A 21,542-nucleotide genomic window follows, 5' to 3' on the forward strand; every position below is an offset into this window, starting at 1 on the left:
CTTAGAAAAAACATGTTTTAGAGCTCAATTTCAAAATGCCCTTATGTGGAACAATGTACAGTAAGTTTAATGTAGCTGATGTGACGGATGAGTCACACTTTCTTGTCTGTCACACGATGTCTTGCTGTGATACTTGAAAAATGAAACAGGAGCTGTTGCAAAACACAGAGACACCAGCAACCCCAGTCTCCTCTGATAAAGAAATCACTTTTATTGTATTCCAAATGCATCAGTGGCATTTCGTGTTTATAGTCTCTTCTGCTCCTCTTCTGCGTTAAGGATCAAAGCAGGTTTCTCTCAGGTTTGTTTCACCAGTTCGAGTGAATGACTGGCAGCAACCATGGCAGGAGAGAATATGTCTGAGCAAACAAAACTCTCCTTGAAAATCAGGGATTACTGTGCTTGTATGGTGTCATATACGTATGGCCATTCCTTCTAATAATTCATAATTGTTGTATGAATAATCCTCTAACTAGTATGAATGTTTTGGATTGTTACTGTGATTTCAAATGAATGGGTTGGGGACACATGAGAGGGAAGAGGAGGAGGAGAGGGGTGCCGTAGACACCTAGACCTCTTGAGAGAGGACATTTACACGGCCTACGTTTGAGAATGATCTATATTTCATCTTGTAAGGCTTTTGCATATAGTGAACGTGTCTGAGAACTGATCCATCTGACAAAGCAATAGTAAGACACTATTTAAAACAATCCTCTTATTTATTTTTTTTTTCATATAAATTGACCACTTCAAAATTGCCCTTCATACTAGGAACACAGTAACTGATGCCTTGGTAAAACTTTAATGCATATCTTTTAGCAAGATAATCAGATTATGCAGGTTCAGAATTTTCTAACTAGAATTAATTTACCCAGCTTTATTTTTATCTGTAAAAAATGTTAAGGACACAGGTGTATGGTACTGCAGACTGCTGCTATACAGGTTGCTGCTTTCCCAGTTGCTCCAGAAAGTGGCTTGCTGGAAGCAATTTTGTATCAATTATGTTTATTAATTGATATTGTTGAAAGAGTTTAAAACAGATTATGGCTGTGGTTAATAGTATTTACTGGTAGGTAGAGTTAAAAATCCCAGTCTAATAACTCATGCTGCTGCCTCCTACAAAATTAAATCATCAGCTGATTGACTGTGTGCCTTGGGCAATAATCTGCTTGCAGTAACTTCCAGCAAGCTGAATATAGACAAGGCCAGAAAAAGATGCAAAGGCCAGGAAAAAAAAATCCACCTGCAACCCCCAATTTATCCTGTTGTCCTTGAATCATTTTGCTGATAACACTGTGCCCCCCGGCACCTCCTGGTGGTGCGCGACGCACTCAGAGGTGCTGAGCAAGGGCAGAGAGCCCTTCAGCTCTGTGCCGTGCCACCACCCACCTACGAGACACCTAACCAGAGCACACTTGTCCTCAGCTTTGCAGTCTTGCACAGGGCTGGGAAGTGACATATGGCAGTGCCAGTTGCTTGTGTTTATGCCCTTGTGAGATTACTCATTTTGTTTCTCTACCGGAGAACGTCGGGTACGTTCAGTCAAATAATAGGTTTTCGGAGTCCTGTCTGAACCACTTAAGATTCATATGTCAGCCCCTAAAAAAACGATTTACAGTGTTACTGCATCGTATAGCCCCACATAAAACTCCTACTCTCCAATGTGTTTCCTTACCCCTATGTAAGCATTCTTTGCTCGCATCTTTGGAAAATAACCTTTAGAAGATGTTTATATCAGATTAATCCTTCTGGTGCATGAGCTCAGCTTTGACGGAGATGCTCCAGCTCTTCTCTTCTTGTTTGAAGGCCTTGTTGCATAAAGCCTTCCCTATGTGTGTTTGAACTTATATCATTTAATGCTTGATCAGCAATTTGTGGTAAGGTGGGAGAAATCAGCGTTTGTTTTGATCGGCAGCATTATAATTTATGTCTGAGCTTCTTTCTGCTGGAATCGGGATGCTACCGGTTGCTTTGGCTATGTCCTCAGTGCTCTGTCTGAGAGAGATGCCGGCTAAAAGTAGGATGAGCATCCCTGAATACTGTAATGCAATAACCTTCTCACTAAAAGGCGCTAATGCTCGTAATTTGTTACTGGTTTTATTGTTTGTCCTACTGTCTGAAAGAGAGAAAAAAAGAGCAGCTATGCTTTTTAGAATTCAGAAAATAATTTTAGAGTACAGTATCTGAAAATAAGCTTCAGATCCTGAGTGAAAATTTGTCCACTGAAGCAGATAGCTACCCTAAATTATTCTCACAATTTGCTGAAAATACCAGTATCTTTTAAAACTTGCTAATTTTTTTTCAGTAAGCAACAGAATCCCTCTTCTTATTCTCAAAAACTTCAGGTCCCCAAATATTCGTATACTTCGTTTGCTGATATCATTAGTAATTGACATTTTTTCTGCATGATTAGGTAGTGTTTTTAATCTGCAGTGTTTTGGAGTTGTGGTGACCTTTATCTTGAATATTAAGTGAAAAATTAAATTATTAAGAACTTTATTTTAGTTCTTGCTAAGGGAGTTAGTTGCATGTTATTATTAAGCACTTGCAACATTTTTTCTGCAGAGTACGATTGTATTTTAATAAAACTTGGGTTAATCTGAACAATCCCACCAAGAGAGTAGGTACTTTCTAATAAGTATTATTTGAGGTCATGTGTAACTAAGAAAATAAAAAGAGAGAGAGAGAGAGAGAGAGAGAAGAGAGAGAGGAGAGAGATGAGGGAGACAGAGAGAGCGATCCTCTATGCAGTCTCGAAAGAGTGGTTTGAAGTATTACAAGTTCTTCAAAGGAACTTGAGATGCTCTTTATAAGACAGTGTCGGGTTTTGTTTAATATCGAGGACAAAGGTGAACTGAAAGTAAAAGAAATCAGAGTAATAATCATATCCAAAGGGATAATTGAGAAATGCTATGGCCTGTGAGCATCCCAAAGCACTGGGATTCGTATCGTCTCTGCAGGAAGCTGTTTGCTGGCTAAACCAACAGGATTATCTATAATAATGATGAAACAGGATGTTATAATATGAGCAGGTAGCAACCTGGTTTAAATGACAATAAATCAGAAGCTGCAGCTCTGGGTATTTGGTGAACAGCTCTGTCTCTGTAGTGTCCATGGGGAAAAGAAATTAAAAGAATATTTGGGCAGGAATAGCTTAGAAAAATGATGATTTGGGGGATTTATTATAGCTGCACTAGCAGGAGAGGTAGATAGAGCTTACTGAAGACCCGGCTAAGATAATACTCTATACATCATCTTTACGTGGGACTGTGGCAATCTTGGGTCTGCTGAAGAGAAGTGTAGCATCAGTAGGTACCTCAAGCTCGCTTTTCCTTCACATTGTTAACAGTCTGGGCATAGCTTGGGCTTGGAGCATTCGCCTTAGGTTTAAGAAGACCTGAGCTTGGGGAACCTACTGATGGTCACTGGCTACACACTCAGCCCTGCCACGTCCAAGCTTTCCTGGGTGCATAGGCTGCCAGCATACACTGCATGCTTGTGAATAAACACTCAGATAATCAGAAAATCTGGCCAGAGCATGACTTTGGTCTCTTGCTTAGCTGACTATCTAGAGATAGTTGTTGACCATTGCCCTCCTCTGTGGGTGCAGTAGGTGAAGTCTTCGTTGCGGTGACTAGAGTAATACTGGTAGCTTCAGTGGGTGCTGTACCAGCCTTTCCACATTGCAGGTCTAGATCGCTGTCTTTATTAAGAAGTAAAATCAAGGGGAGATGATTTCTTCAGAAAGCTTTTCACTACACAGCTGTTGGACATACGACTGTAGTAAAGGCATATGTTTCATGTTGACTTGCTATGAGAAGCATCTTCTCCAAGTCCTGCTGTGTGGCCAGTTTTGTTTTAGCTTACTCCAAAGGGAAAATAAAACAAAGCAAGGGCCAAATTTCGATGCACCCTGCTGCTCTGCCTACTACATAAGTGAAGGTGGTGGCTAAAAGAGGATTTTTTTACATATTTGTTTGCCCAAGTATCAGGTGGAGTATTTGGAAAGCTGACTGCTACTCCAAGCCATACTTGGTCCCTGCAGATCTGGTCAAGGAGGGTCAGAGTGGGCTGCTCAATCTTTCACACTTTGCAAGGTTTTTAGTGGAGTTTCTTTTATTCTTTTTCATGACTGGTATCTATTTCTTGCTGTACATTTGTGATTATGGACTTGCAGTATGTCTGTGTGAATGCATTTTAGGCAGGTAGTGTTTCCAGAGAGGTTGAGATTTGTGTCTCTGGTCTTGCCTTTTGAATAGTTAGATACTGATGCTGATCTCGAGAAAACTATGAGTCATGTATTGGCAATGAAGAGGAATTGCAGGAAGCCCTGATTTATTTATGACTGCTCTGCTCTACACTCATCAGTCTGGTGTAGATGAGCACTGGGCTACAAAAGTAATCCTAAAAACAGGAGATAATGGTTTTAATCCTAGTGGTCAAGTGAGCTATCAGGGTTAAGTACTGTAGTTCCATTTAACTAATGGCAAGTGTATTTTGATATATTTTTGGGAAGCTGTCAGTTCATGACCTTCGTGTGAAACGCTAGCTAGATGCCAAGCTGAGCTGTAAGGTATACTTCCTGACCTGTGCTTGTCCTGGAAGTTTTACAGCTTCCAGCTGTCATGAAGTATATTAAACAGGAACACAAAATAAAATATTTTATGTATGTATATCCAAAAAATGTGATTCAATTGGAAATCTCAAATAGCTAAAAGAGCAACAGGCATGCCGAACACGACCCCTCCCTGTCACTTCCTCTTCCAGAGAAAAAATATTTGTTTTTCGGAGATTAATATTTAAATCAGGTCCCATTCATCTTACCTGCCAGGTTCATTTTACTATATTAAAAAATTTGATTTTTTCTTCATTTGGTTACAGAGTATGTATGCATATAAGCATAAGTCATTTATAAGCAGTTGCTTTCCAAGTAGCATAATGTAATGTCTACCCTCTTAGGTAAGAATGACAAGTGTTACTCAGACAAAGGGCAGAGATAAAAAAACCAATGTTTTGGGTCTGAAAATAGTATCTGGAGCTAATCACTAGTTAAGGTACTGATACAATCTCAATTGTTAGGTCTAAAAAAAAAAAAGTTAAAGGATTGAAAAGTTTCCACAATGAACTATTCTGAGTCTGGTAATCCTAACTCTCTTTTTATATTTTACTTCTAGAATGGTCTTATCGTTGCCTGTTACCAAGGTTATGTGGATATTGTAATAGCCTTAGCACAATGCCCTCACCTTGATGTAAACTGGCAGGACAATGAAGGGAACACAGCTTTAATCACAGCTGCGCAGGCAGGTAAGGCTCTTTGTTCCACCTCTTGCATACTGCGTCTAGGATGAAACGTGTGTTGTGATTATTATTTATTATTATTATTATTATTATTATTATTATTATTATTATTATTATTTTGTCAAAGTCTTAGACTGCATAAAGTAATAATCCTGGCCTTGCCCACTCCCAAATAAATCTTACCATGAATTTTTTTGAACTAATTAATCTGAAGCAATATTTACCCAATGGTTTAAGAGAGAAGAAGCCATTCATTTCTAGTAGATGTCATTAAATATTTTAACTTCAAAACAGAAATCATGCCCCAAATATGTAGTCTACAACTACCTTGTTCTTTTGAGCTTTTTGTCCTCTGTAAGCTCTGGCAAGCACTACTCAACAATGTGGTAATACAATGATGTGCTGTATTAGTGCTCATAACTATCTCTTTTTCACATATTTTTTGCACCTATCTCAGTGGAGCTGGAGTAATTGCTGACTATAGGAAAATGTATCATCATCCAGAGATACTTTAGCTGCAAATATGTCATTCAATCACTCTTCAGTTAAGAGCAAAAATATACACGCATAATAGTCTCAGAAGGATTCAATTTTCACCAGTGCTGACTTTATAACAGACTGACAGTATAGATATTAACCATGTTAATCCTGATGCAGGCTGGAATGAGCGCAGAGTTCACCTCTGGGTTTTCTTTTATTCCAGCCAGCATGGTAATGTTCTGTTAACAAGTGAACAGTTCATACAAATGTCCTCAAGCATGCTCTTCCTCAAATGCCCTCCCTTCACCAGGAAACAAGCCACTGTCCTTTCTCCTGGCAGTTGAGAATATGGGATGTTCATGGGAGTGAGGATGCTGGGCATGGTAGGGAAAGAGTATTCCCTCCCTGATCTTGTCTATTCTTCTCTATCTGAATGGAGAAAACCAAATGGGCCTTTCCATCAGACAGGCATGGTAAGCAGTGACTGCAAATGGGAGTAGTTAAGTTTGGATTTTTAACTAGTATTGCCACTAAACATCTCCAGGCAGTGCAGAGCTTGGCTTTTGCATTGTACCAAAAATTGAAGTCTGCCAAAGAAATCACCATGAGATAAGTCTTAAACACAAGAATTGCTCATGGAGTTGCATGTTTTTCATGAAATCATGGATATAGTAACTTTGTAAAGAAAGTTGAGAAGTCTTCAAAACTCCAACCTACTTTTATTTATGTGCCCTAATATAAATTTGGACTATTAAAAGTTTCATATTAACTTCTAGACATTTATACTTAATGATAATGAGCTCAGCATTAATCCAGAGGGCTGACATTGACTTGACCCTGTCTGTCAGTACCTGTTGTTGGTCCCCAGAGGAATGGGAAATGACTGTAGTCAGTAAAGGCTTACACAAACTCAAAAGAACTTGGATGTTTTCCCCTGCCTGTGATAATCCTGAGCTACAGTGTTGGCACCAGTTATTTAATTCATTATCACTACATACTAGAGGTAGAAGTAATACAGATTACCATGTGGTTAGGACTGTAACCAGAGGAGTTACAGTGCAATAGATGTTGTTGCATTACAGCTGAACTGGAAGAAGCCGTAACACTCAGCAGAGTATCATAAAGGATGGAAAGCAAAGCTTATATGAACTTTAATGGAGAGTTTATTCATATTTCAAATGCAGAACATTTAATACAGAGTTTTAAAATGAGCCTTCCATTTTTTTTGCATCATTTGCAAATTGCAGTTGTTGCTTCCTTGGAGGTCTTCTGCGATCTGGTCCATTTTTTCTGGTCCTTACAGCTTTCAGGGATGAATCTGTTGAATGCAGTAGTAGAGCAAACTGATTTTTTTGTGTGTGTGGTGTCCAGTTTGTGGTGATATGTCAGTCCTTCCCACCAGGCAGCCTCAAGAGGGCTTGATGTCATTATTTTTCAGGGATTATATTCCAGGCTGATAAAGTCTCTTCTTCTTCAGCTGATTGGGCAGTGCCAGCATTACCTGCCAATTCCTGGCAGTTTTGATAAGATGGTATGGCACATTTATCAGGTCCTGAGTTGTGTGAGACATAATGAAAACTAAGAGGCTTATTTGTTTCTTCCTGAGCTATCCCTATGAAGCCTACAACTTAGCTTTAAAGAAGCTGCTTGTATTTATTGCTAGTGAAAAACATCATCAAGAAATGATGCCTTCTGCTTATCCCACAAACACCAATCCCAGTCTGAGATACAGCTCACTCCATAAAGTTCTTGGAATTCAATCTGAATCTGCCATTTATTAAGAAATGTTTTCATGAGTTTGCAGTAGGAGCTGAAACTGAGACCCAAATTGTTTTTCTCTTGGCATCTACAGACATGAAAAGCTTTAAAGGTCTACAGAATTGTGCTGAATTTGAAGCAGTGACCCAAGAATGAAAGGTTTTGTTGATTGTTAGCAATTTTCAGAGGCAACTGCTAGCTCAAAAGGTGTCATAGATATATCAGAAAAAAAAATCTGCTGACCTCTAATTGTATTTTTTTAATGAGGGCCACCTTTACACAACCTTATTTGTGCAGGTTGGTTCTCCCTAGCTTCCCTGTGGTGTTGATTGCCATTATACAATGTTTGAATAGAAGATGCCAGGAATTACATTCTCTAGTTTCCTCCACTTCTTCAAAATTATGGCATTTGGAATGGTGACAGTCTCCAAAGAAGAGAAGGTCAAGAGGAAGTAAAAGCACAAAAACAGTTCTTCAAGAGCAACAGTAACCCCCCTTTTTTTTCAGGAAGAAAACCTTCAGAAGTACATTGAATCACCTGAGTTATTTGAAGTAGAGGAAGTGTTGCTAAGTAGTTGGAGTCTTCCCACAGCAGGTTTCTGTTGATTTCTCTGCCGGGATGCTTGGAAGGCTGGGCTCTGGTCATGATCCTCTGGTTGGATCATTCATCTGGAAGACTAAGCTCAAGTCCCTGTCCCAGCTATTTGTAGTCCAGTTTTATTCAGCATCAGTGACCGTTTTTGATATTCAGTGGGTAGTGTTGAATTATCAAGCTGCAACCACAGTAGCAGAATTGCATTTTTAGAGCTTTGATTTTTTTTTTTTTTTAATCACAAAGCATACCACCTATTAAGGATCATACTCTTTTCTAGAATTAAGTATCTTTTGTTATCATGGCAGAAAGGGCATGTTGCTGCGTGTTGTTATTTGTTTTACAGTATTTGTACAATCAATTTCAGAATGAGTTCAGACTTGTCAGTTTTTTTAAGTTCATGGAATTTTGGGGGAAAATGATTTAGTGTACAGTTCAGAAGAAATACATATTTCAAAATTTCACAAGAATCAGATATTCTGAATTTCAGTCTGTCCTAGTAATAACCAAAGCAAACATTTTTGAACTACATTTCCATATTATTGTCCCCACAGACAATCTTTAAAAGGAGAAATGCATGGTCACTTTGCTACCCTTGTCCCTTGTAGCCCTCTCTTGCACAATCAGTTGCAGAGAGAGATTTTTGTTTCTTACAGTAGCATTACCAATCTCTCTGCATTAAACTTTGTACATAGTCTTTGTATGCTTTCTTTTCTTTCCACAAAGAATAGGAGGGGAAGCCAAAAGAGAAAGCCAAGAAGTGTTGAAATATTCACAGAGCATAAAGCCAAGATTTCATCAAATACTCAGTCAACTGATCTATCTCTTGCATCTTCTCTCCAAGTCATTAAAAAGTAGAAATAGTGGAAAAATTACCAAGCTTCAAACTGAAAAGTGGACTTTTTCCAAACTATGTGATACTTACCCATCAAAATCACATTTACCCCTCAAAATCACTGCCAGAACAAAATCTTAGTGTTTTTGCAAAATAAAACAAATTGTTCACCAAGATCACTGTTATGTATACCAGAACTACTGTTTGTCCTATGGACAGTCTAGCAGCAAATTCACAGTATTTCAGGCAATTGTACGGCCAGATCAGATGGTTCCAGCAAGGACTGGCATTTTTGTTGTGATCCCCCAACCTGCAGGGCTTCAGATCTTCAGGACTCCAAAGGATACCTGCATGGGACAGAGGCTGTGATACCATGGGGTCGCTCCACATGTGCCTCTGTACCATGAGGTACAGACAGTAAAGGAGACTATTTGGAGGCTTTTTTTTATTTTGGGTAGATGTCATTAAAAATCCACACTTGCTTATGGAGCTTCACGACTACTTGGACAAACTGTTCAGATTTGAGCATCAATTTGAATTAAATAGAATTATTTTAGAGGCCAGCCATCGGGTCTTAGGAGTAAACAGAATTCCTCATACCCATTTGCTTTTGGTAATTTTAGATTCACATCTTTCCAAGAAAGCATCTAAAGCTGAAGCTTTTCTGAGGGGGCAGACCTAAGGAACATGAGGGGAGAGATCAGTGAAAAGCAGTGCTTTCTTAATAAGCTTATTAGTATGGAAAAATTCAAAACCAAAGTACTCAACTTAGGGTGTAAATTTCAGTTTGAAAATTGTTCTTTTTTCTTCCCGGTCTCTCAGTATTTCTTTCAGGCATGGGATGCCTTCTCAAAAAGCGTTTGCATTCTCAAACTGCTGATCTGTTACAGTCTACAGCAGGCAGTGCCCCCAAACTGGTGAAGCTGTTAAAGCAGAAGCAAAAATCATTAAATGGCAGTACAGGGGTAATGCAGAAAGGATGGGAGATTGCTGAAAACACGAGAATGAAATAACACGAAGTAGAAAGGAAGGAAGGAAGGAGAGTGATAATAAAAAAGGGAAAATGGAGGAAAATTGGTGTAAATAAAAATTGCTAGTTCTCAGTCCTGCTGTTGACCGGGGAGTAGCTATGTCTGTGAAAGTGCATGGTAACTGCTGCATATTGGTGTTTAGATAGAGTTGCATTTGCCATTTTTGAAATACATATTCAGTGTTATAGGGACCACTTTGGGACAGCAGTATGCAACCATGAACACAAAATCACAGATTAGTCCAATTTCTTTTTATTAATGAATATAGGAGAGCACAATAATCTAAAACATCCAGATCATAAAAGATGCTGGGCATCTTCAGTTCAGTGAATAGATATCTGGCAGGAAGCATTCACTGCCTATAGACCAAATACAGCCTATTTACAGGCACAATTCACAATTCACCAAATCATGATGTTACATGCTAGAGCATCTTCTTTATTATGCAGATTATCCTTCTGCCTCTATTACATAGATTATTAGGTAATATTGTAATCATTACATGTATTTCCTCTGTGGCAGCAATTAAGTGAATTTAAGCTACGTGCAGACATCTGTCCATATCTCTAAATACTGCTCAGAGCACAAAGAGCCGTACCTTTAGTGTGCTGGCTATGTTAGAAATACATCTGGCTTACTAACAGCAAGTGCCTGATATGAATTCAGTATGCCTGAAGTGGCTGAGGCCAGGCTAATTTATTTTATAGCAGCATATAGCTTTTGTAGCAGACTTTAAATCATACAAGACTCACCTCATTTATGACTTAGATGCAGTCTTCTAGGTCACTCAGATGCAGGGCAAGTGAAGCAAACTTGACAGCCTTAAATCAAAAGTGTATGACACAGTTTGAACAAAAAACTTGGCAGCTGTGAGTTTCACTTTGAATTTGATATTTGTTTGAACTTGAAATCTGAAGCAAACCGAAGGACCAGTGCTCCTGCAGATTAAAAATGAAGTGATTTTCAGGAATCCCTATGACATGAAACTTCTGAAAAACACAAACCTTTCTTTGTTCTGTCCTTAGGTTTCTTTTTTATTTTATTGCTGTTTTTTTTCTGTATCATTTGAGGCCATTTGTAGTCTCCCAGAGAGTTTTGCCTGAGCCAGGTCTTTTGACTCTTAGCATCATCCCAGATCTCCAAAACATCTCTCACTGCAGCCATCCTTTTAGCAAAGGGAAGAACATCTCTAATCATGCGATAAATGATAGAAAATCTTCCATCTTAGTATTTCTCCTTGTTTTAGTTCCTGTTTCTGTGGTCACAAAGCAGTATTTCAGCTATTCCAAAACCTTCAGGGAGAAGGATGCTGTACATGGATGGAGCAGAGCATGTCCTGCAAAACATTTTAGACACAAAGACTCTCCTGGTAGTAACTGGTGTCCTGCTGGGATTTGATTTGACACCGTAATTTCAGTGTAGCTGAAGCCTCTGGATTCAGTAAGCAGGCCTGGTTCACTTGATCTTACCACAAGCCCAGGTTGCTTTTGCTTTGTTGAGCACATGGCAGTTTGCTGCAGGTTTGCATTTCTCTTGCATCAGAGTGCACAAGACACAGGGAGCTCCTTCCTGGGCTCTTTCTGACTCTGCTGCTCTCCCTCTACTTCTGCCCTGGCTGCAGGAAACTTCCTAGTTATGCAAGATGGTAGCAGAGCCCAGAAAATTATAGGAGACAAAGAGCAAGACCAGTAAAACATCTTGGAGTTAAATGTGTTTTAAATTAATTGGTGGAGATTTTGGTAATGTGCTTTACAAAGTGAATGCAGGACTGTGTACAAAGTAACCGTTGATGAAAACTGCACCAGATGTGCCAATGTAGACTTTAAAAACAGTTCTCTCTGAATTATAGTCTAGCTCAGTAACACTTCTAGATGAATCTGAATGACGTGCATCACAGAATATTCAACTGGACTGCAAAGTGAGAGGAGAGAAAATTTTTATAGCTCATAGTAATTAAATTGTGATTTTTGCAGCTGCCTAATGGACTGTGTTATAAAGGCTCAAAACAGCATAAAATGAATGACAAGTGAAGGGAAAACTCTTTTGAATGAGTCATAATGGCACTAGATATTTTTCTTGTTCCGATAGTCCAATTATAAAGGTTTGATGTTTTAATTGGTCTTCCAGCCCCTTAGCCAGAGATAGCTTCAGCTTGCTGACACCACTTATCCTGGCTCACAAGGCAAATGAATGGGAACAGCAATTGCTTTTAGAAACAGGACGCAAGTCATTTGTTTTACTGCAGAAACAGATGAACAGTCCTGTTGTCCTGTTGCTGGAGAGGCAACAAATGGCTTTACACTATTAGCTGGAGAAGTATATAAACTGGTTATATAGGATTATATGCAAAATGTTTCTTTGTCTAGTATCAACCAAGCCATGTCTTGTTAACAGTGTTGGCTGGAGCTACCATATGCGATCACTTTAACAATTTTGAGGCTCCAATTTACTAAGGGAGTGAAAAGGCTAAGCCTTGCCATTAGGTCCCACTGGTGATAGGCCTTCCATAAGCTGTAGAAATTCCTTTGAAATCTTAATAATTGTCTATATTTTTCAGTTCTCAAACCTGTAGCAATGATTAATTTTCCGTTTTACATTCAAACTGCCTCTTAATTTAGTGGTGTGTTTTCTCTGCTTTTCCATTTCTTTACAGGGCACATAACCATTACAAACTATCTGTTGAACTATTTTCCTGGACTTGATATTGAGAAGAGGAATGTGTTTGGATTTACCGCCCTGATGAAATCTGCAATGCAGGGCCGCACTGAATGTGTCAGAGCCTTGATGCTGGCAGGTATGCCGAGTGCTGCGCTGCTTTTTCATCGTCATTTAACTGTGTCATTTAACTAGGTGATCACACAAGGAAAAAAAAAATGACTCTCAAGGTTTTTACTGTCTCTCTTCACAACAGAGTACATGAAATATGTTTCTTGGAGTTGGCCCTTCACTCCTTGACTGCAATTCCAATGGTGTTCATAGAGGTGTGAAGGGTTCCTGGAGGGGGAACTCTGAAGGGCAAGAGACACTGGGACAACATCTTCTAAAGGAGCAGAACCAGGCCACTGGCAGAGCCATACACTGCGGTGGCCTTTTTGTCACAACATTGTTTATTTTTCACTTATTAAATAATAAATAATATTAAATTAGTAGTTAATAAATAACAAATAGTACAAATAAATAAGTAAATAATACAGCTATAGTAATAAATATTATTATATTGTTATTGCAGTTATTTAACACAAACCAAGTAGCATGGAAATGATAATATATTCCATTGTATCTGTCTGGACCAAGAATCCGACACATCTGTTTCATTGCAGACTTGAGATCGTGAATAGTTTCTGCCATTTTGCTGTAACAGAAGCCTCACCCCTCATGATTTGAGTGATTTAAGTAGACAGGCATTTATCAAGCATGGTAATGTTATATTTATCTGTTTCCATAATATCCAATTTCTAGATGTTGATAAGACATAGCAAATGATCAGATAATATGATAACTGGTATGTTATTTTTTGCAATGCTCTCTAGCCTCTTATGCTGGAATCAGTGTTTTGAAATCAGATCATTCATTTTGCAGTTAAATTTTTATGAAGAAAAATTATAAAATAACTGTTAGAGCTAGAGTCCTGCTCAATGCAGGTGCTCTTTTCTGAATGCACTTTGCGGAGAGGCCAACTCAGAATTTCCCAGTGCTAGTTATAAATTGTCAATTAAAATGAAACTTCAATCCCAAGACCTTATGACTTGTCAAGTTGACCTTACAGTCTCATGACGTTCTATTATTATCACTGAAGATTTGATAGAAGCTTGATCTTTCTGTTTTGGTCACTAGAAGCTATTCCAAAACCTTCCCATCCCTTGAGGTAACTCAGTCTTAGTTATTATACTTTTGTACATAAAATGTCACTATCAAAGTTCAATGTGTGGTTGCTGCCTCTGGGATCTCAATAGCCACCTTCTCCATTATGACTCTTTTTCATATTTCAGCAGCAGAGAATATTGTGAAAAATAAACCTTGAGCCAGCCAGGAAAATGGCTTTGTTAGGCTCCATATAGGGTTTACTTAAATAAAGTTGTAGCGGACTGCCTGCACATTAGATATAGTGAGAACATCTTTTGGCTAAAGGGATATAAAGCTAATATAATCTGAGTTCCCAAACTACAGTTTATTTTCAGGTTTTGGTAAGTACTTCGCAGGTCTGAACATCTTCAGCTCATGCATGAAAAGTACGTTAATATTGCGAAGTTAATATTACTACTACTTAACCTAATGAGTGATTCATGCTTATGCATTGATAAAGACTATAGGCACATCATCACATGCTGTTTCTTTTAGAGGATTTGGTTTGTGACTTCTCTGGTAATGTGTTAATACAGAACTGTGTAAGAACCTAACCCTGACTGAATGCTTTGTGCAATGGACATCTTAATTCTGTTTTTAGGCTAATTTAGAAGATAATACCTAATTTGAAGTGTCCAATCTTTACTTCTGCTTTCTGTTTATAAAGTAGGCATAATAATAGCACTGCTTCAATTAATGAGCTTTACTTTAAAATACTGGACAATGTTGCGATGAAAAAATTTTGAAACAGAGCATGAATAGTCCTAGAAGTCAATAAATAAAGCTGTGGAACCATACAGTGAGTAACAAGAATAAAACAAAATTGGGGTAGAGGGATAGTGTAGTGGTTATCACAACTGCTTTATATGCTGAAGGTCTGGGGTTCAAGCCCCAGCGCAGGACCAGTACCAGGAAATCTTTGGGGTTTTGGACTAGATGATCTCCAAGAGGTCCCTTCCAACCTTGCTGATTCTGTGAAAATATGGCCCCCAAAAGCAGCATGGTAAATTGCCTGCACCCACTTGAGTAGGGTTTTTTTTTTTTTTTTTTTTTTTTTTTTTTAGCACTCTATAGTCTGGTGAAACATAGGAAGGGAGCTCTTGCAATAGATTTAGAAATACTTCATAGTTTAAGGGATAACCACTGCTAGTTTGCTGAAGAAGATGAACTAAATTGTCATTGAAAGGTTTTGTCAAAAAAAGAAAATCTCACAAATGAAACAACTCCCAAAGTTCCAGCAAAATTTGTCTTAAAAAGTAAGACATGCAAGTAAGGGGGGAAACTATCTGCAATCAGCCGTGAGCCTATTCACATAACCTCTGACTTTTATACAGCTACAAAGCAGGTGTGTGTGTTTAGAAAGAATTGCATCAAGGCAGTTTTAAAATCCAGTGTCTCTTTAGTGGCTTGGGAAAGATCCCTACTGACTGGCGCCTCTGTGGCAACACAGGAGGTCGGCGAAGGAAAACAACTCATCTTCCAAGCTGCCTAAGTATGGATTTAGCAGTCAGATGGGGAAGAGGTGGAGGCAAAGCATAACAGATGGAACCAGATTTTCAAAGTGATTGCTCTGTCTGAAACTTGAGTTCCTGGAGGGTGGTCAAGATCAGTCACTACAAGATTAAGGCACGCGGATATACTAGCCACTTCGCCGTAATGTTTACTCTTTCAAAGTGAATCTTCAGAACGCGTGAATTTGCTGTTTGTGAATGCAAAGTGAGCGAGAGAACAAGTGAGTCGCTCGTCTGCGGTCTGCCACAGGCTGTAACGCCGCCAGGCGCTCAGTGCCTGGCAAGGGGCTTCCCGGGGCAGCAGCACGGCAATGCCAACCATAATTCACATCTCCGGCTTAGCTGTAATCTCCAATGTAAATTCAGTGCTGTTTTATTGAAATCACTGGAGAGGTTATAGATTCGGGGACTCTGAGGTTTCAGGACTATGTATAAAATAGCTCAGTAGCAGATGGGTGCCTTCCTGCGTTCTCGCACTCCCTGTCTGAAAGCTCAGCATTCCCCAATGGATTGCCCATTCAGTCTGCTGTTTTTACCCACTCTTTTTTTTTTAAATAGCTGTCCTCAGGTACCCTCACCAAGTCCCTGCTGAAAAAAAACTCTCTTGTGGTTTGGCTTTTTCCCTCTGATCTGATGCTTATTCCTGAAGTCCTGCTAGGAGCTATCTAACACAAAGTCCTGCTTCGAGTCCTTTTGTATCGCAAGGCTAAGCAAGAGGAGCATAGTTTTCCCTCAGGAAACCCAGTAGGGTTTGTTGACCGTCTCAGATTCAGCTAAGTTCGACAGCTGACACTTTGATTGTCCAGTGCAAATATATCAACAAGGATGCTGGTTTTGTATCTCAAAGGCCATTAAACCTCTTTAGTCAAGTAGCATTTGGTATCTCAAAGTGGCAGGTGTATTCAAAGTAGTTTTGTTGAAAAATGATATTCAGGGCAATTTTCCTAGGAGAATAAAGGCACATGGCAGGTGCAATTTTTCCGTAAGAAAAAAAACCCATAGGCTGCACTTACATTGGAATGACAATTAATTCAATAACACTGCTATAGCATTTTAAAAGGTGCATGACTATTCACGTCACATCCAGATGAGACATTCTTCTGAACGGCAAGTTTGCTTAGCAATATCTCTGGATTTGTACAGAAACCATAGCACTATATAAACCATGTCTTAGAAGAGATTCTATGATATAAGGTACAAAAAGTCAGCACTGATTTCTTTTGAAAGATCTGGGAGTATTAGGGTCTTGGTTCCACCTACCCTTCACTGATATTTGTCTGTAATTTCTGTTGTCATTAGCTTCTTCAAACCTTGCTGCCTTTGAGCTCTCACAATCCTTTTCTTAGTCCACAGCTAATGAACTCTTTTATCTGATTACATCTTCCTCCTCTTTGCTGCCTCTCTGCCTTCCAGTCTGGGACTCATGCTTGACTCCCTGCAGTATCCCTGTACTTTGTCTCTGAGTGGTCCTTTCTGCAAACTTCATTTAAACCAAGATCTTTCTCATCAACCTCTTTGCTTAGGGTATCTCCCTCCATTCATGTTGACTCTTGGACTATTTCTCTAGCATCCTCTTTTCAGGTGTTTCATCAGGAACTCAGGAATCAACTAGTACTTAATACAGTTAAAACTGCACTTCTGACCACTTTCCCTATACTCTCCTTTTTCCTGATTCTTCTGTAGTGACAAAACATCCTTTGTCTGGAGAGTTATATGTGAGTCATTGCAGATTGGTTCCTGGTTGCCATTCCTGGTATCTAGTCCCCTTCATGCCAGTTTGAAATGTTGTCATCAAGATAATCCATGTTGAGAAAAATAATTTATCATGATATTTCTATGGCCTTTTCCTCAGATCTCACTATCTGGACATTTCCATCTTCCAAGGCAATGTGAAAGAATGCCTTTTCTTTCGTGGTGTAGGTCAGTTTTGTGTTGGCTGTTTGAAGAAGGGGCCTCAGCCAATAGAGAAGTCCTTCAAGAAGTCAAAAGTTGTAACCTGTTCATATTCTATCTTAAAGCTTTTAAAAGAAACTCAGAAATTATCTACAGGGTTAGCTATATGTGAAAACCACAACTGAATATTAAAGAGCTCCATTATACTTAAAGCTGTCAGGCAGTGTGCCAGTGCCTGTATCACTGAATATAAGACAGTTTTGTAGAAAGAATATAGTCTATATTCTAGATCATGCAAAGCTCCCTCTGAAATCAACTGAAGTTTAAAAGCAGAATAAAAACAAAAGGATTTTATTTGCAATCTAAGAACATAACTACTGAAATCAGAGAATTTGGTTGAGCAAGTCAGTATGACTAATCACATCTAGGTGTATCCTACATTTGCAATCCAAATGCAGTGGTGTTGTGATGGACATTATTTAGACTTTAGGAGTTTTGATCACATATGTGCTATCTTACTTTTAAGTGATAGAATCAGGGTCAGTTCAGAATTCTTTACAAGCAGGATTATAGGGAAATTGGTGCAATACAATTGCCCCCTTAAGGAAGGGGAAAAGGGATAGTTATTCACAAAATCTCTGAATAAGTTGATTTTACAAACTCACACTCAATCTTCTGTTGATTTCATTCATACCCCTATAAAGCCATGTACTTTAAAGCACTAAGATGTGTGTGCCAAAGGGGTCCGACCAGGATATCATTTGTGTACAATGCAGGGGACATGGGATACTGGCTATCAATCATGTCATCAGTCAGTCATCATGTCTCTAAGTTCTCTTTGTTGGGTGACAACAAGTTAGTTTTTGGACAGATTTTTTTATACACTTTAGGAGTGATCAGCTGTTATGCCACAGAATTTTGCTTCCAAAAGACTCTGGACAGAGTCCAGAGTGCCTCCTCAGCAAGTCTGCTGATGATCCCAAGGTGGAAGGAGTGGCTGATACACCAGAGGGCTGTGCTGCCATTCAGAGAGACCTGGACAGGCTGGGGAGTTGGGCGGAGAGGAACCTCATGAAGTTCAACAAGGGCAAGTGCAGGGTCCTGCACCCCACTACCCCCCATGCACCAATACAAGCTGGGGTTGTACTCAGCTGGGGGCTGAGATGTTGGAAAGCAGCTCTGCGGAGAAGGACATGGGAGTCCTGGTGGACAACAAGTTGACCATGAGTCAGCAATGTGCCCTTATGGCCAGGAAGGCCAATGGACTCCTCGGGTGCATTTGGAAGAGTGTTTCCATCAGGTGGAGGGGGGTGATCCTGCCCCTCTCCTCAGCCCTGGGGAGGCCTCATCTCGAGTACTGTGTCCAGTTCTGTGCTCCCCAGTACAAGAGAGACATGGAGCTACTGGAGAGAGTCCACAGGGCTACAGAGATGATCAGGGACTGATGATAGGGACTGAAGATGATAGGGACTGTAGGTCCCTATCCTGTCTCCTATATGTATTGAAACTTCCCTTATATCTGATCACCCTTGTCACTATCCTCTGAACTTTCTCAAATTTTACTGTGTCCTTCCAAAGAAGAGATAGAGAACTTGAACTGTAAACATAGTGTTTCTCTCTTGCTCTATCTTTTCTTCTTTTTATGCCTTCCTAGTAATTCCTTGTATTCTATTTGCTATTTTCACCACTAGTGAGCATGGAGTTGATGTTCTCATGGACCTCTTTATTATTAGCTCAAAATCTCTCTTCTGAGTGGCAATGGTCAGTGCAAAGCCCATTATTCTGTAAGTGAAGGATTTTTGTATATCGAATTGTATCTTTCCATGTTCATGGAAGTCTTTCTTACAAGCTTGAGTGAATTGATTTTAAAATGGCAGATGAAATTCAGCACAGCTGAAAAATCTTTATGTCGCTCTGTGCATTGTTTTAAGAGAATTTCATATATACAGTCTTGTTTTTATATTGCCTTTTTTCATATCCATCCAGAGTTTAGAAAGAACCATGATCTATCCTTATCGCATATACATTTTGACACAAATATTGTAGTATGTCATGTGGGATGTTTTCTTGCAAGGATCTACATGATGCAACTCTGATCATGGCAGCAGAAATGTGGACACTGTCATTAATTAACATCCGTTGTTTTTCTTTTCTTTAAGGGGCAAATGTTCACGCAACAGACCCAAGCCGTAGACTGACTTCATGGGAATGGGCTTGTTACACAGGAAGGTCAGAATCTGCCTTCATCATGCAAAAGCTGATGGATAGGCCATGTCCAGAACAGTTTTGTGATCAATATAAACCAGAATGGCCAAAAATGAAGGAACTTCTTGCCAAGGCTGCGGAGCCAAAGAGCTGTTTGCAGAGGATTTCAGAGTGCATGAGATCAGCAGTCTCATTCCGGGCTTTCCATGGCCCAGAAGAAGATGGGGTCCTTGATCACATGGTCAGGGTGACAACAAGCTTAGGTAGTCCTTTTATTGCTCTGTCGTGCAGGACTGTGTGCCCAGGAAGCCCACCTTCTGTGGGAAAACGCAGACTGGCCGTGCAGGAAATCCTTCGGAAGCAAAGAGCTGAGCAAATCCGATCTCAGGACAAAGACCGTGCTAGCAGCTATGAGAGATTATTTCAAAACTCCAAAATCACGCTGATCCCCAAAAAGAAGGACCGTCGAGCCAGCCTGCAGCCCTCCAGCCTTGCAGTACCTCAAGTGAGCACTGTAGCCCTCAGGAAGGCAAGTCTCTTGCCACTGCATCTTTTGAGACGGAGCAGTGTGAGACCAGGATTTGTCATCCCCAAAGTCCGCATCAGCAAGGCTCCTCCACCCACCTATCAACCAGAAAATGCGAGACGGAGGAGTAGTGCTAAAGATGACCCATATTTGCAGATTCCTAAATGGAGATACAAGGAATTGAAAGAGGAGCGGAAGAAGGCAGAGGAACTGGAAAAGAAAAAAGCAGAGGAGGCTCAAAAACAGAGGCAGGCATCTCCTGCCAGATGCAGGACCTGATTTAATGACAATTGCATATAAGGTTTTACGGTCCCCAGTCTTGTCACCTGAACAAGATAGCAGACTGCATGCTACCACACACGTGCGTTATGCATGGAGCTGGAATGCTGAGTAATGGCCTTTACGGTGCAGAACTAGGGCATGAGCAGCATGTCTGATGGAGTGTGAAGGTATTTTGGGGTGAAAGACACAGGAGAGCTTACCTGTCTACTGTTGATAGCAAGTTTAAATGGTGCCGTCCTTTTGTGTTTTTTTTTTTTCTCAGTTCCAGGTGAATGACTGAGAAAAAGCTTAAAAAGAAAAAAAACATGTATGAAAGGATCGTATTTTGTGTTTGTTCATTTTGTAATGGACAAAATTAAGGAGCTGTGCTCTTGACACTAGGTATTCTTTCCTCTCCTTGTTTACATAGATGTATTGCAAGGTTTTATAGTAACGATGAGAAATTTTGGTGTTGGTGGGCAGTGAAAATCCAGGTCTACACTTGTTTTGAATATGCTAAGCACTTTATGGCATTTTCATTCCAGCAATCAAAATTTAAGATAGAACAGGTATTAAACTCTACACCTCTATATAGTCTGCATGAATGCAATTCTTAATGCTGTTGCTTGTTCTATGGAATATAAAAAGGGCTGTATATGAAATACTTCTGCAGTTTAAGGTGTTGATATCCTCCACAGATATAAATCAGGTGCAAGGCCTGATTTCTGTTAGAAGACCAGACAACATGAGCTAATTTTTGAATGCTATGGTCACCTAAGATATACTTCCCCCATTACGTTTCCTTATATCTGCTATCTGTTGTCTCCTCTTTAGTCTCAGGGAATTTTTTGTCATTGCATTTAACTATGAAACAAGGGAGCTGGTGAACCATAGGCAGGCTTTTTATTTTATTATTATTATTTTTTTATATATTTACGTTCCTGTTAAAAAACAGACCAGGTTTATAGTGAACTTCACGTTTAGGATCTTTGCAGCTTCAGCCAGGACAGCATAATTATGCAATTTCCAGAAATTCAAGCAGGTGTCAGGTACAGCCATATGCCATGATAGTCCAGCCAGAGATTCACTATCAGGCAGCTCAGCCACTAGAGAGTTTGGAAACCTTGGTCAGTCGTCATTTTACACTTTGATATTATGTATCTGAGTGCCTGGAGAGAACAGTACCTCACTTCTCTGTCTCAGCACTGGGAAAAATAACATTCCTCAATGTTAGAGCAGGAACTGGTCATGTGGTTCTAGAGATGAAGACTGCCATGTCCACCATCCTGTCACAGACCCTTTCTGGAGA

At 39.6% G+C, this 21,542-nt stretch overlaps 1 protein-coding gene across 1 annotated transcript in view; it reads left to right on the top strand.

Annotated features, from left to right (window-relative positions):
- Positions 1–20,251, top strand: part of ANKRD33B (ankyrin repeat domain 33B) — a 37,781-nt gene extending 17,530 nt beyond the window's left edge. Inside the window, exons 2-4 of the mRNA XM_062568504.1 lie at positions 5,175–5,304; positions 12,648–12,788; positions 19,401–20,251. Coding sequence (XP_062424488.1) covers positions 5,175–5,304; positions 12,648–12,788; positions 19,401–20,251 — 1,122 coding nt within the window. The remainder of the gene's footprint in view (positions 1–5,174; positions 5,305–12,647; positions 12,789–19,400) is intronic.
- The last annotated feature ends 1,291 nt before the right edge of the window (positions 20,252–21,542 follow it).

Source organism: Rhea pennata, chromosome 2 (genome assembly GCF_028389875.1).
Source record: "Rhea pennata isolate bPtePen1 chromosome 2, bPtePen1.pri, whole genome shotgun sequence".
Taxonomy (NCBI): Eukaryota; Metazoa; Chordata; class Aves; order Rheiformes; family Rheidae; genus Rhea; species Rhea pennata.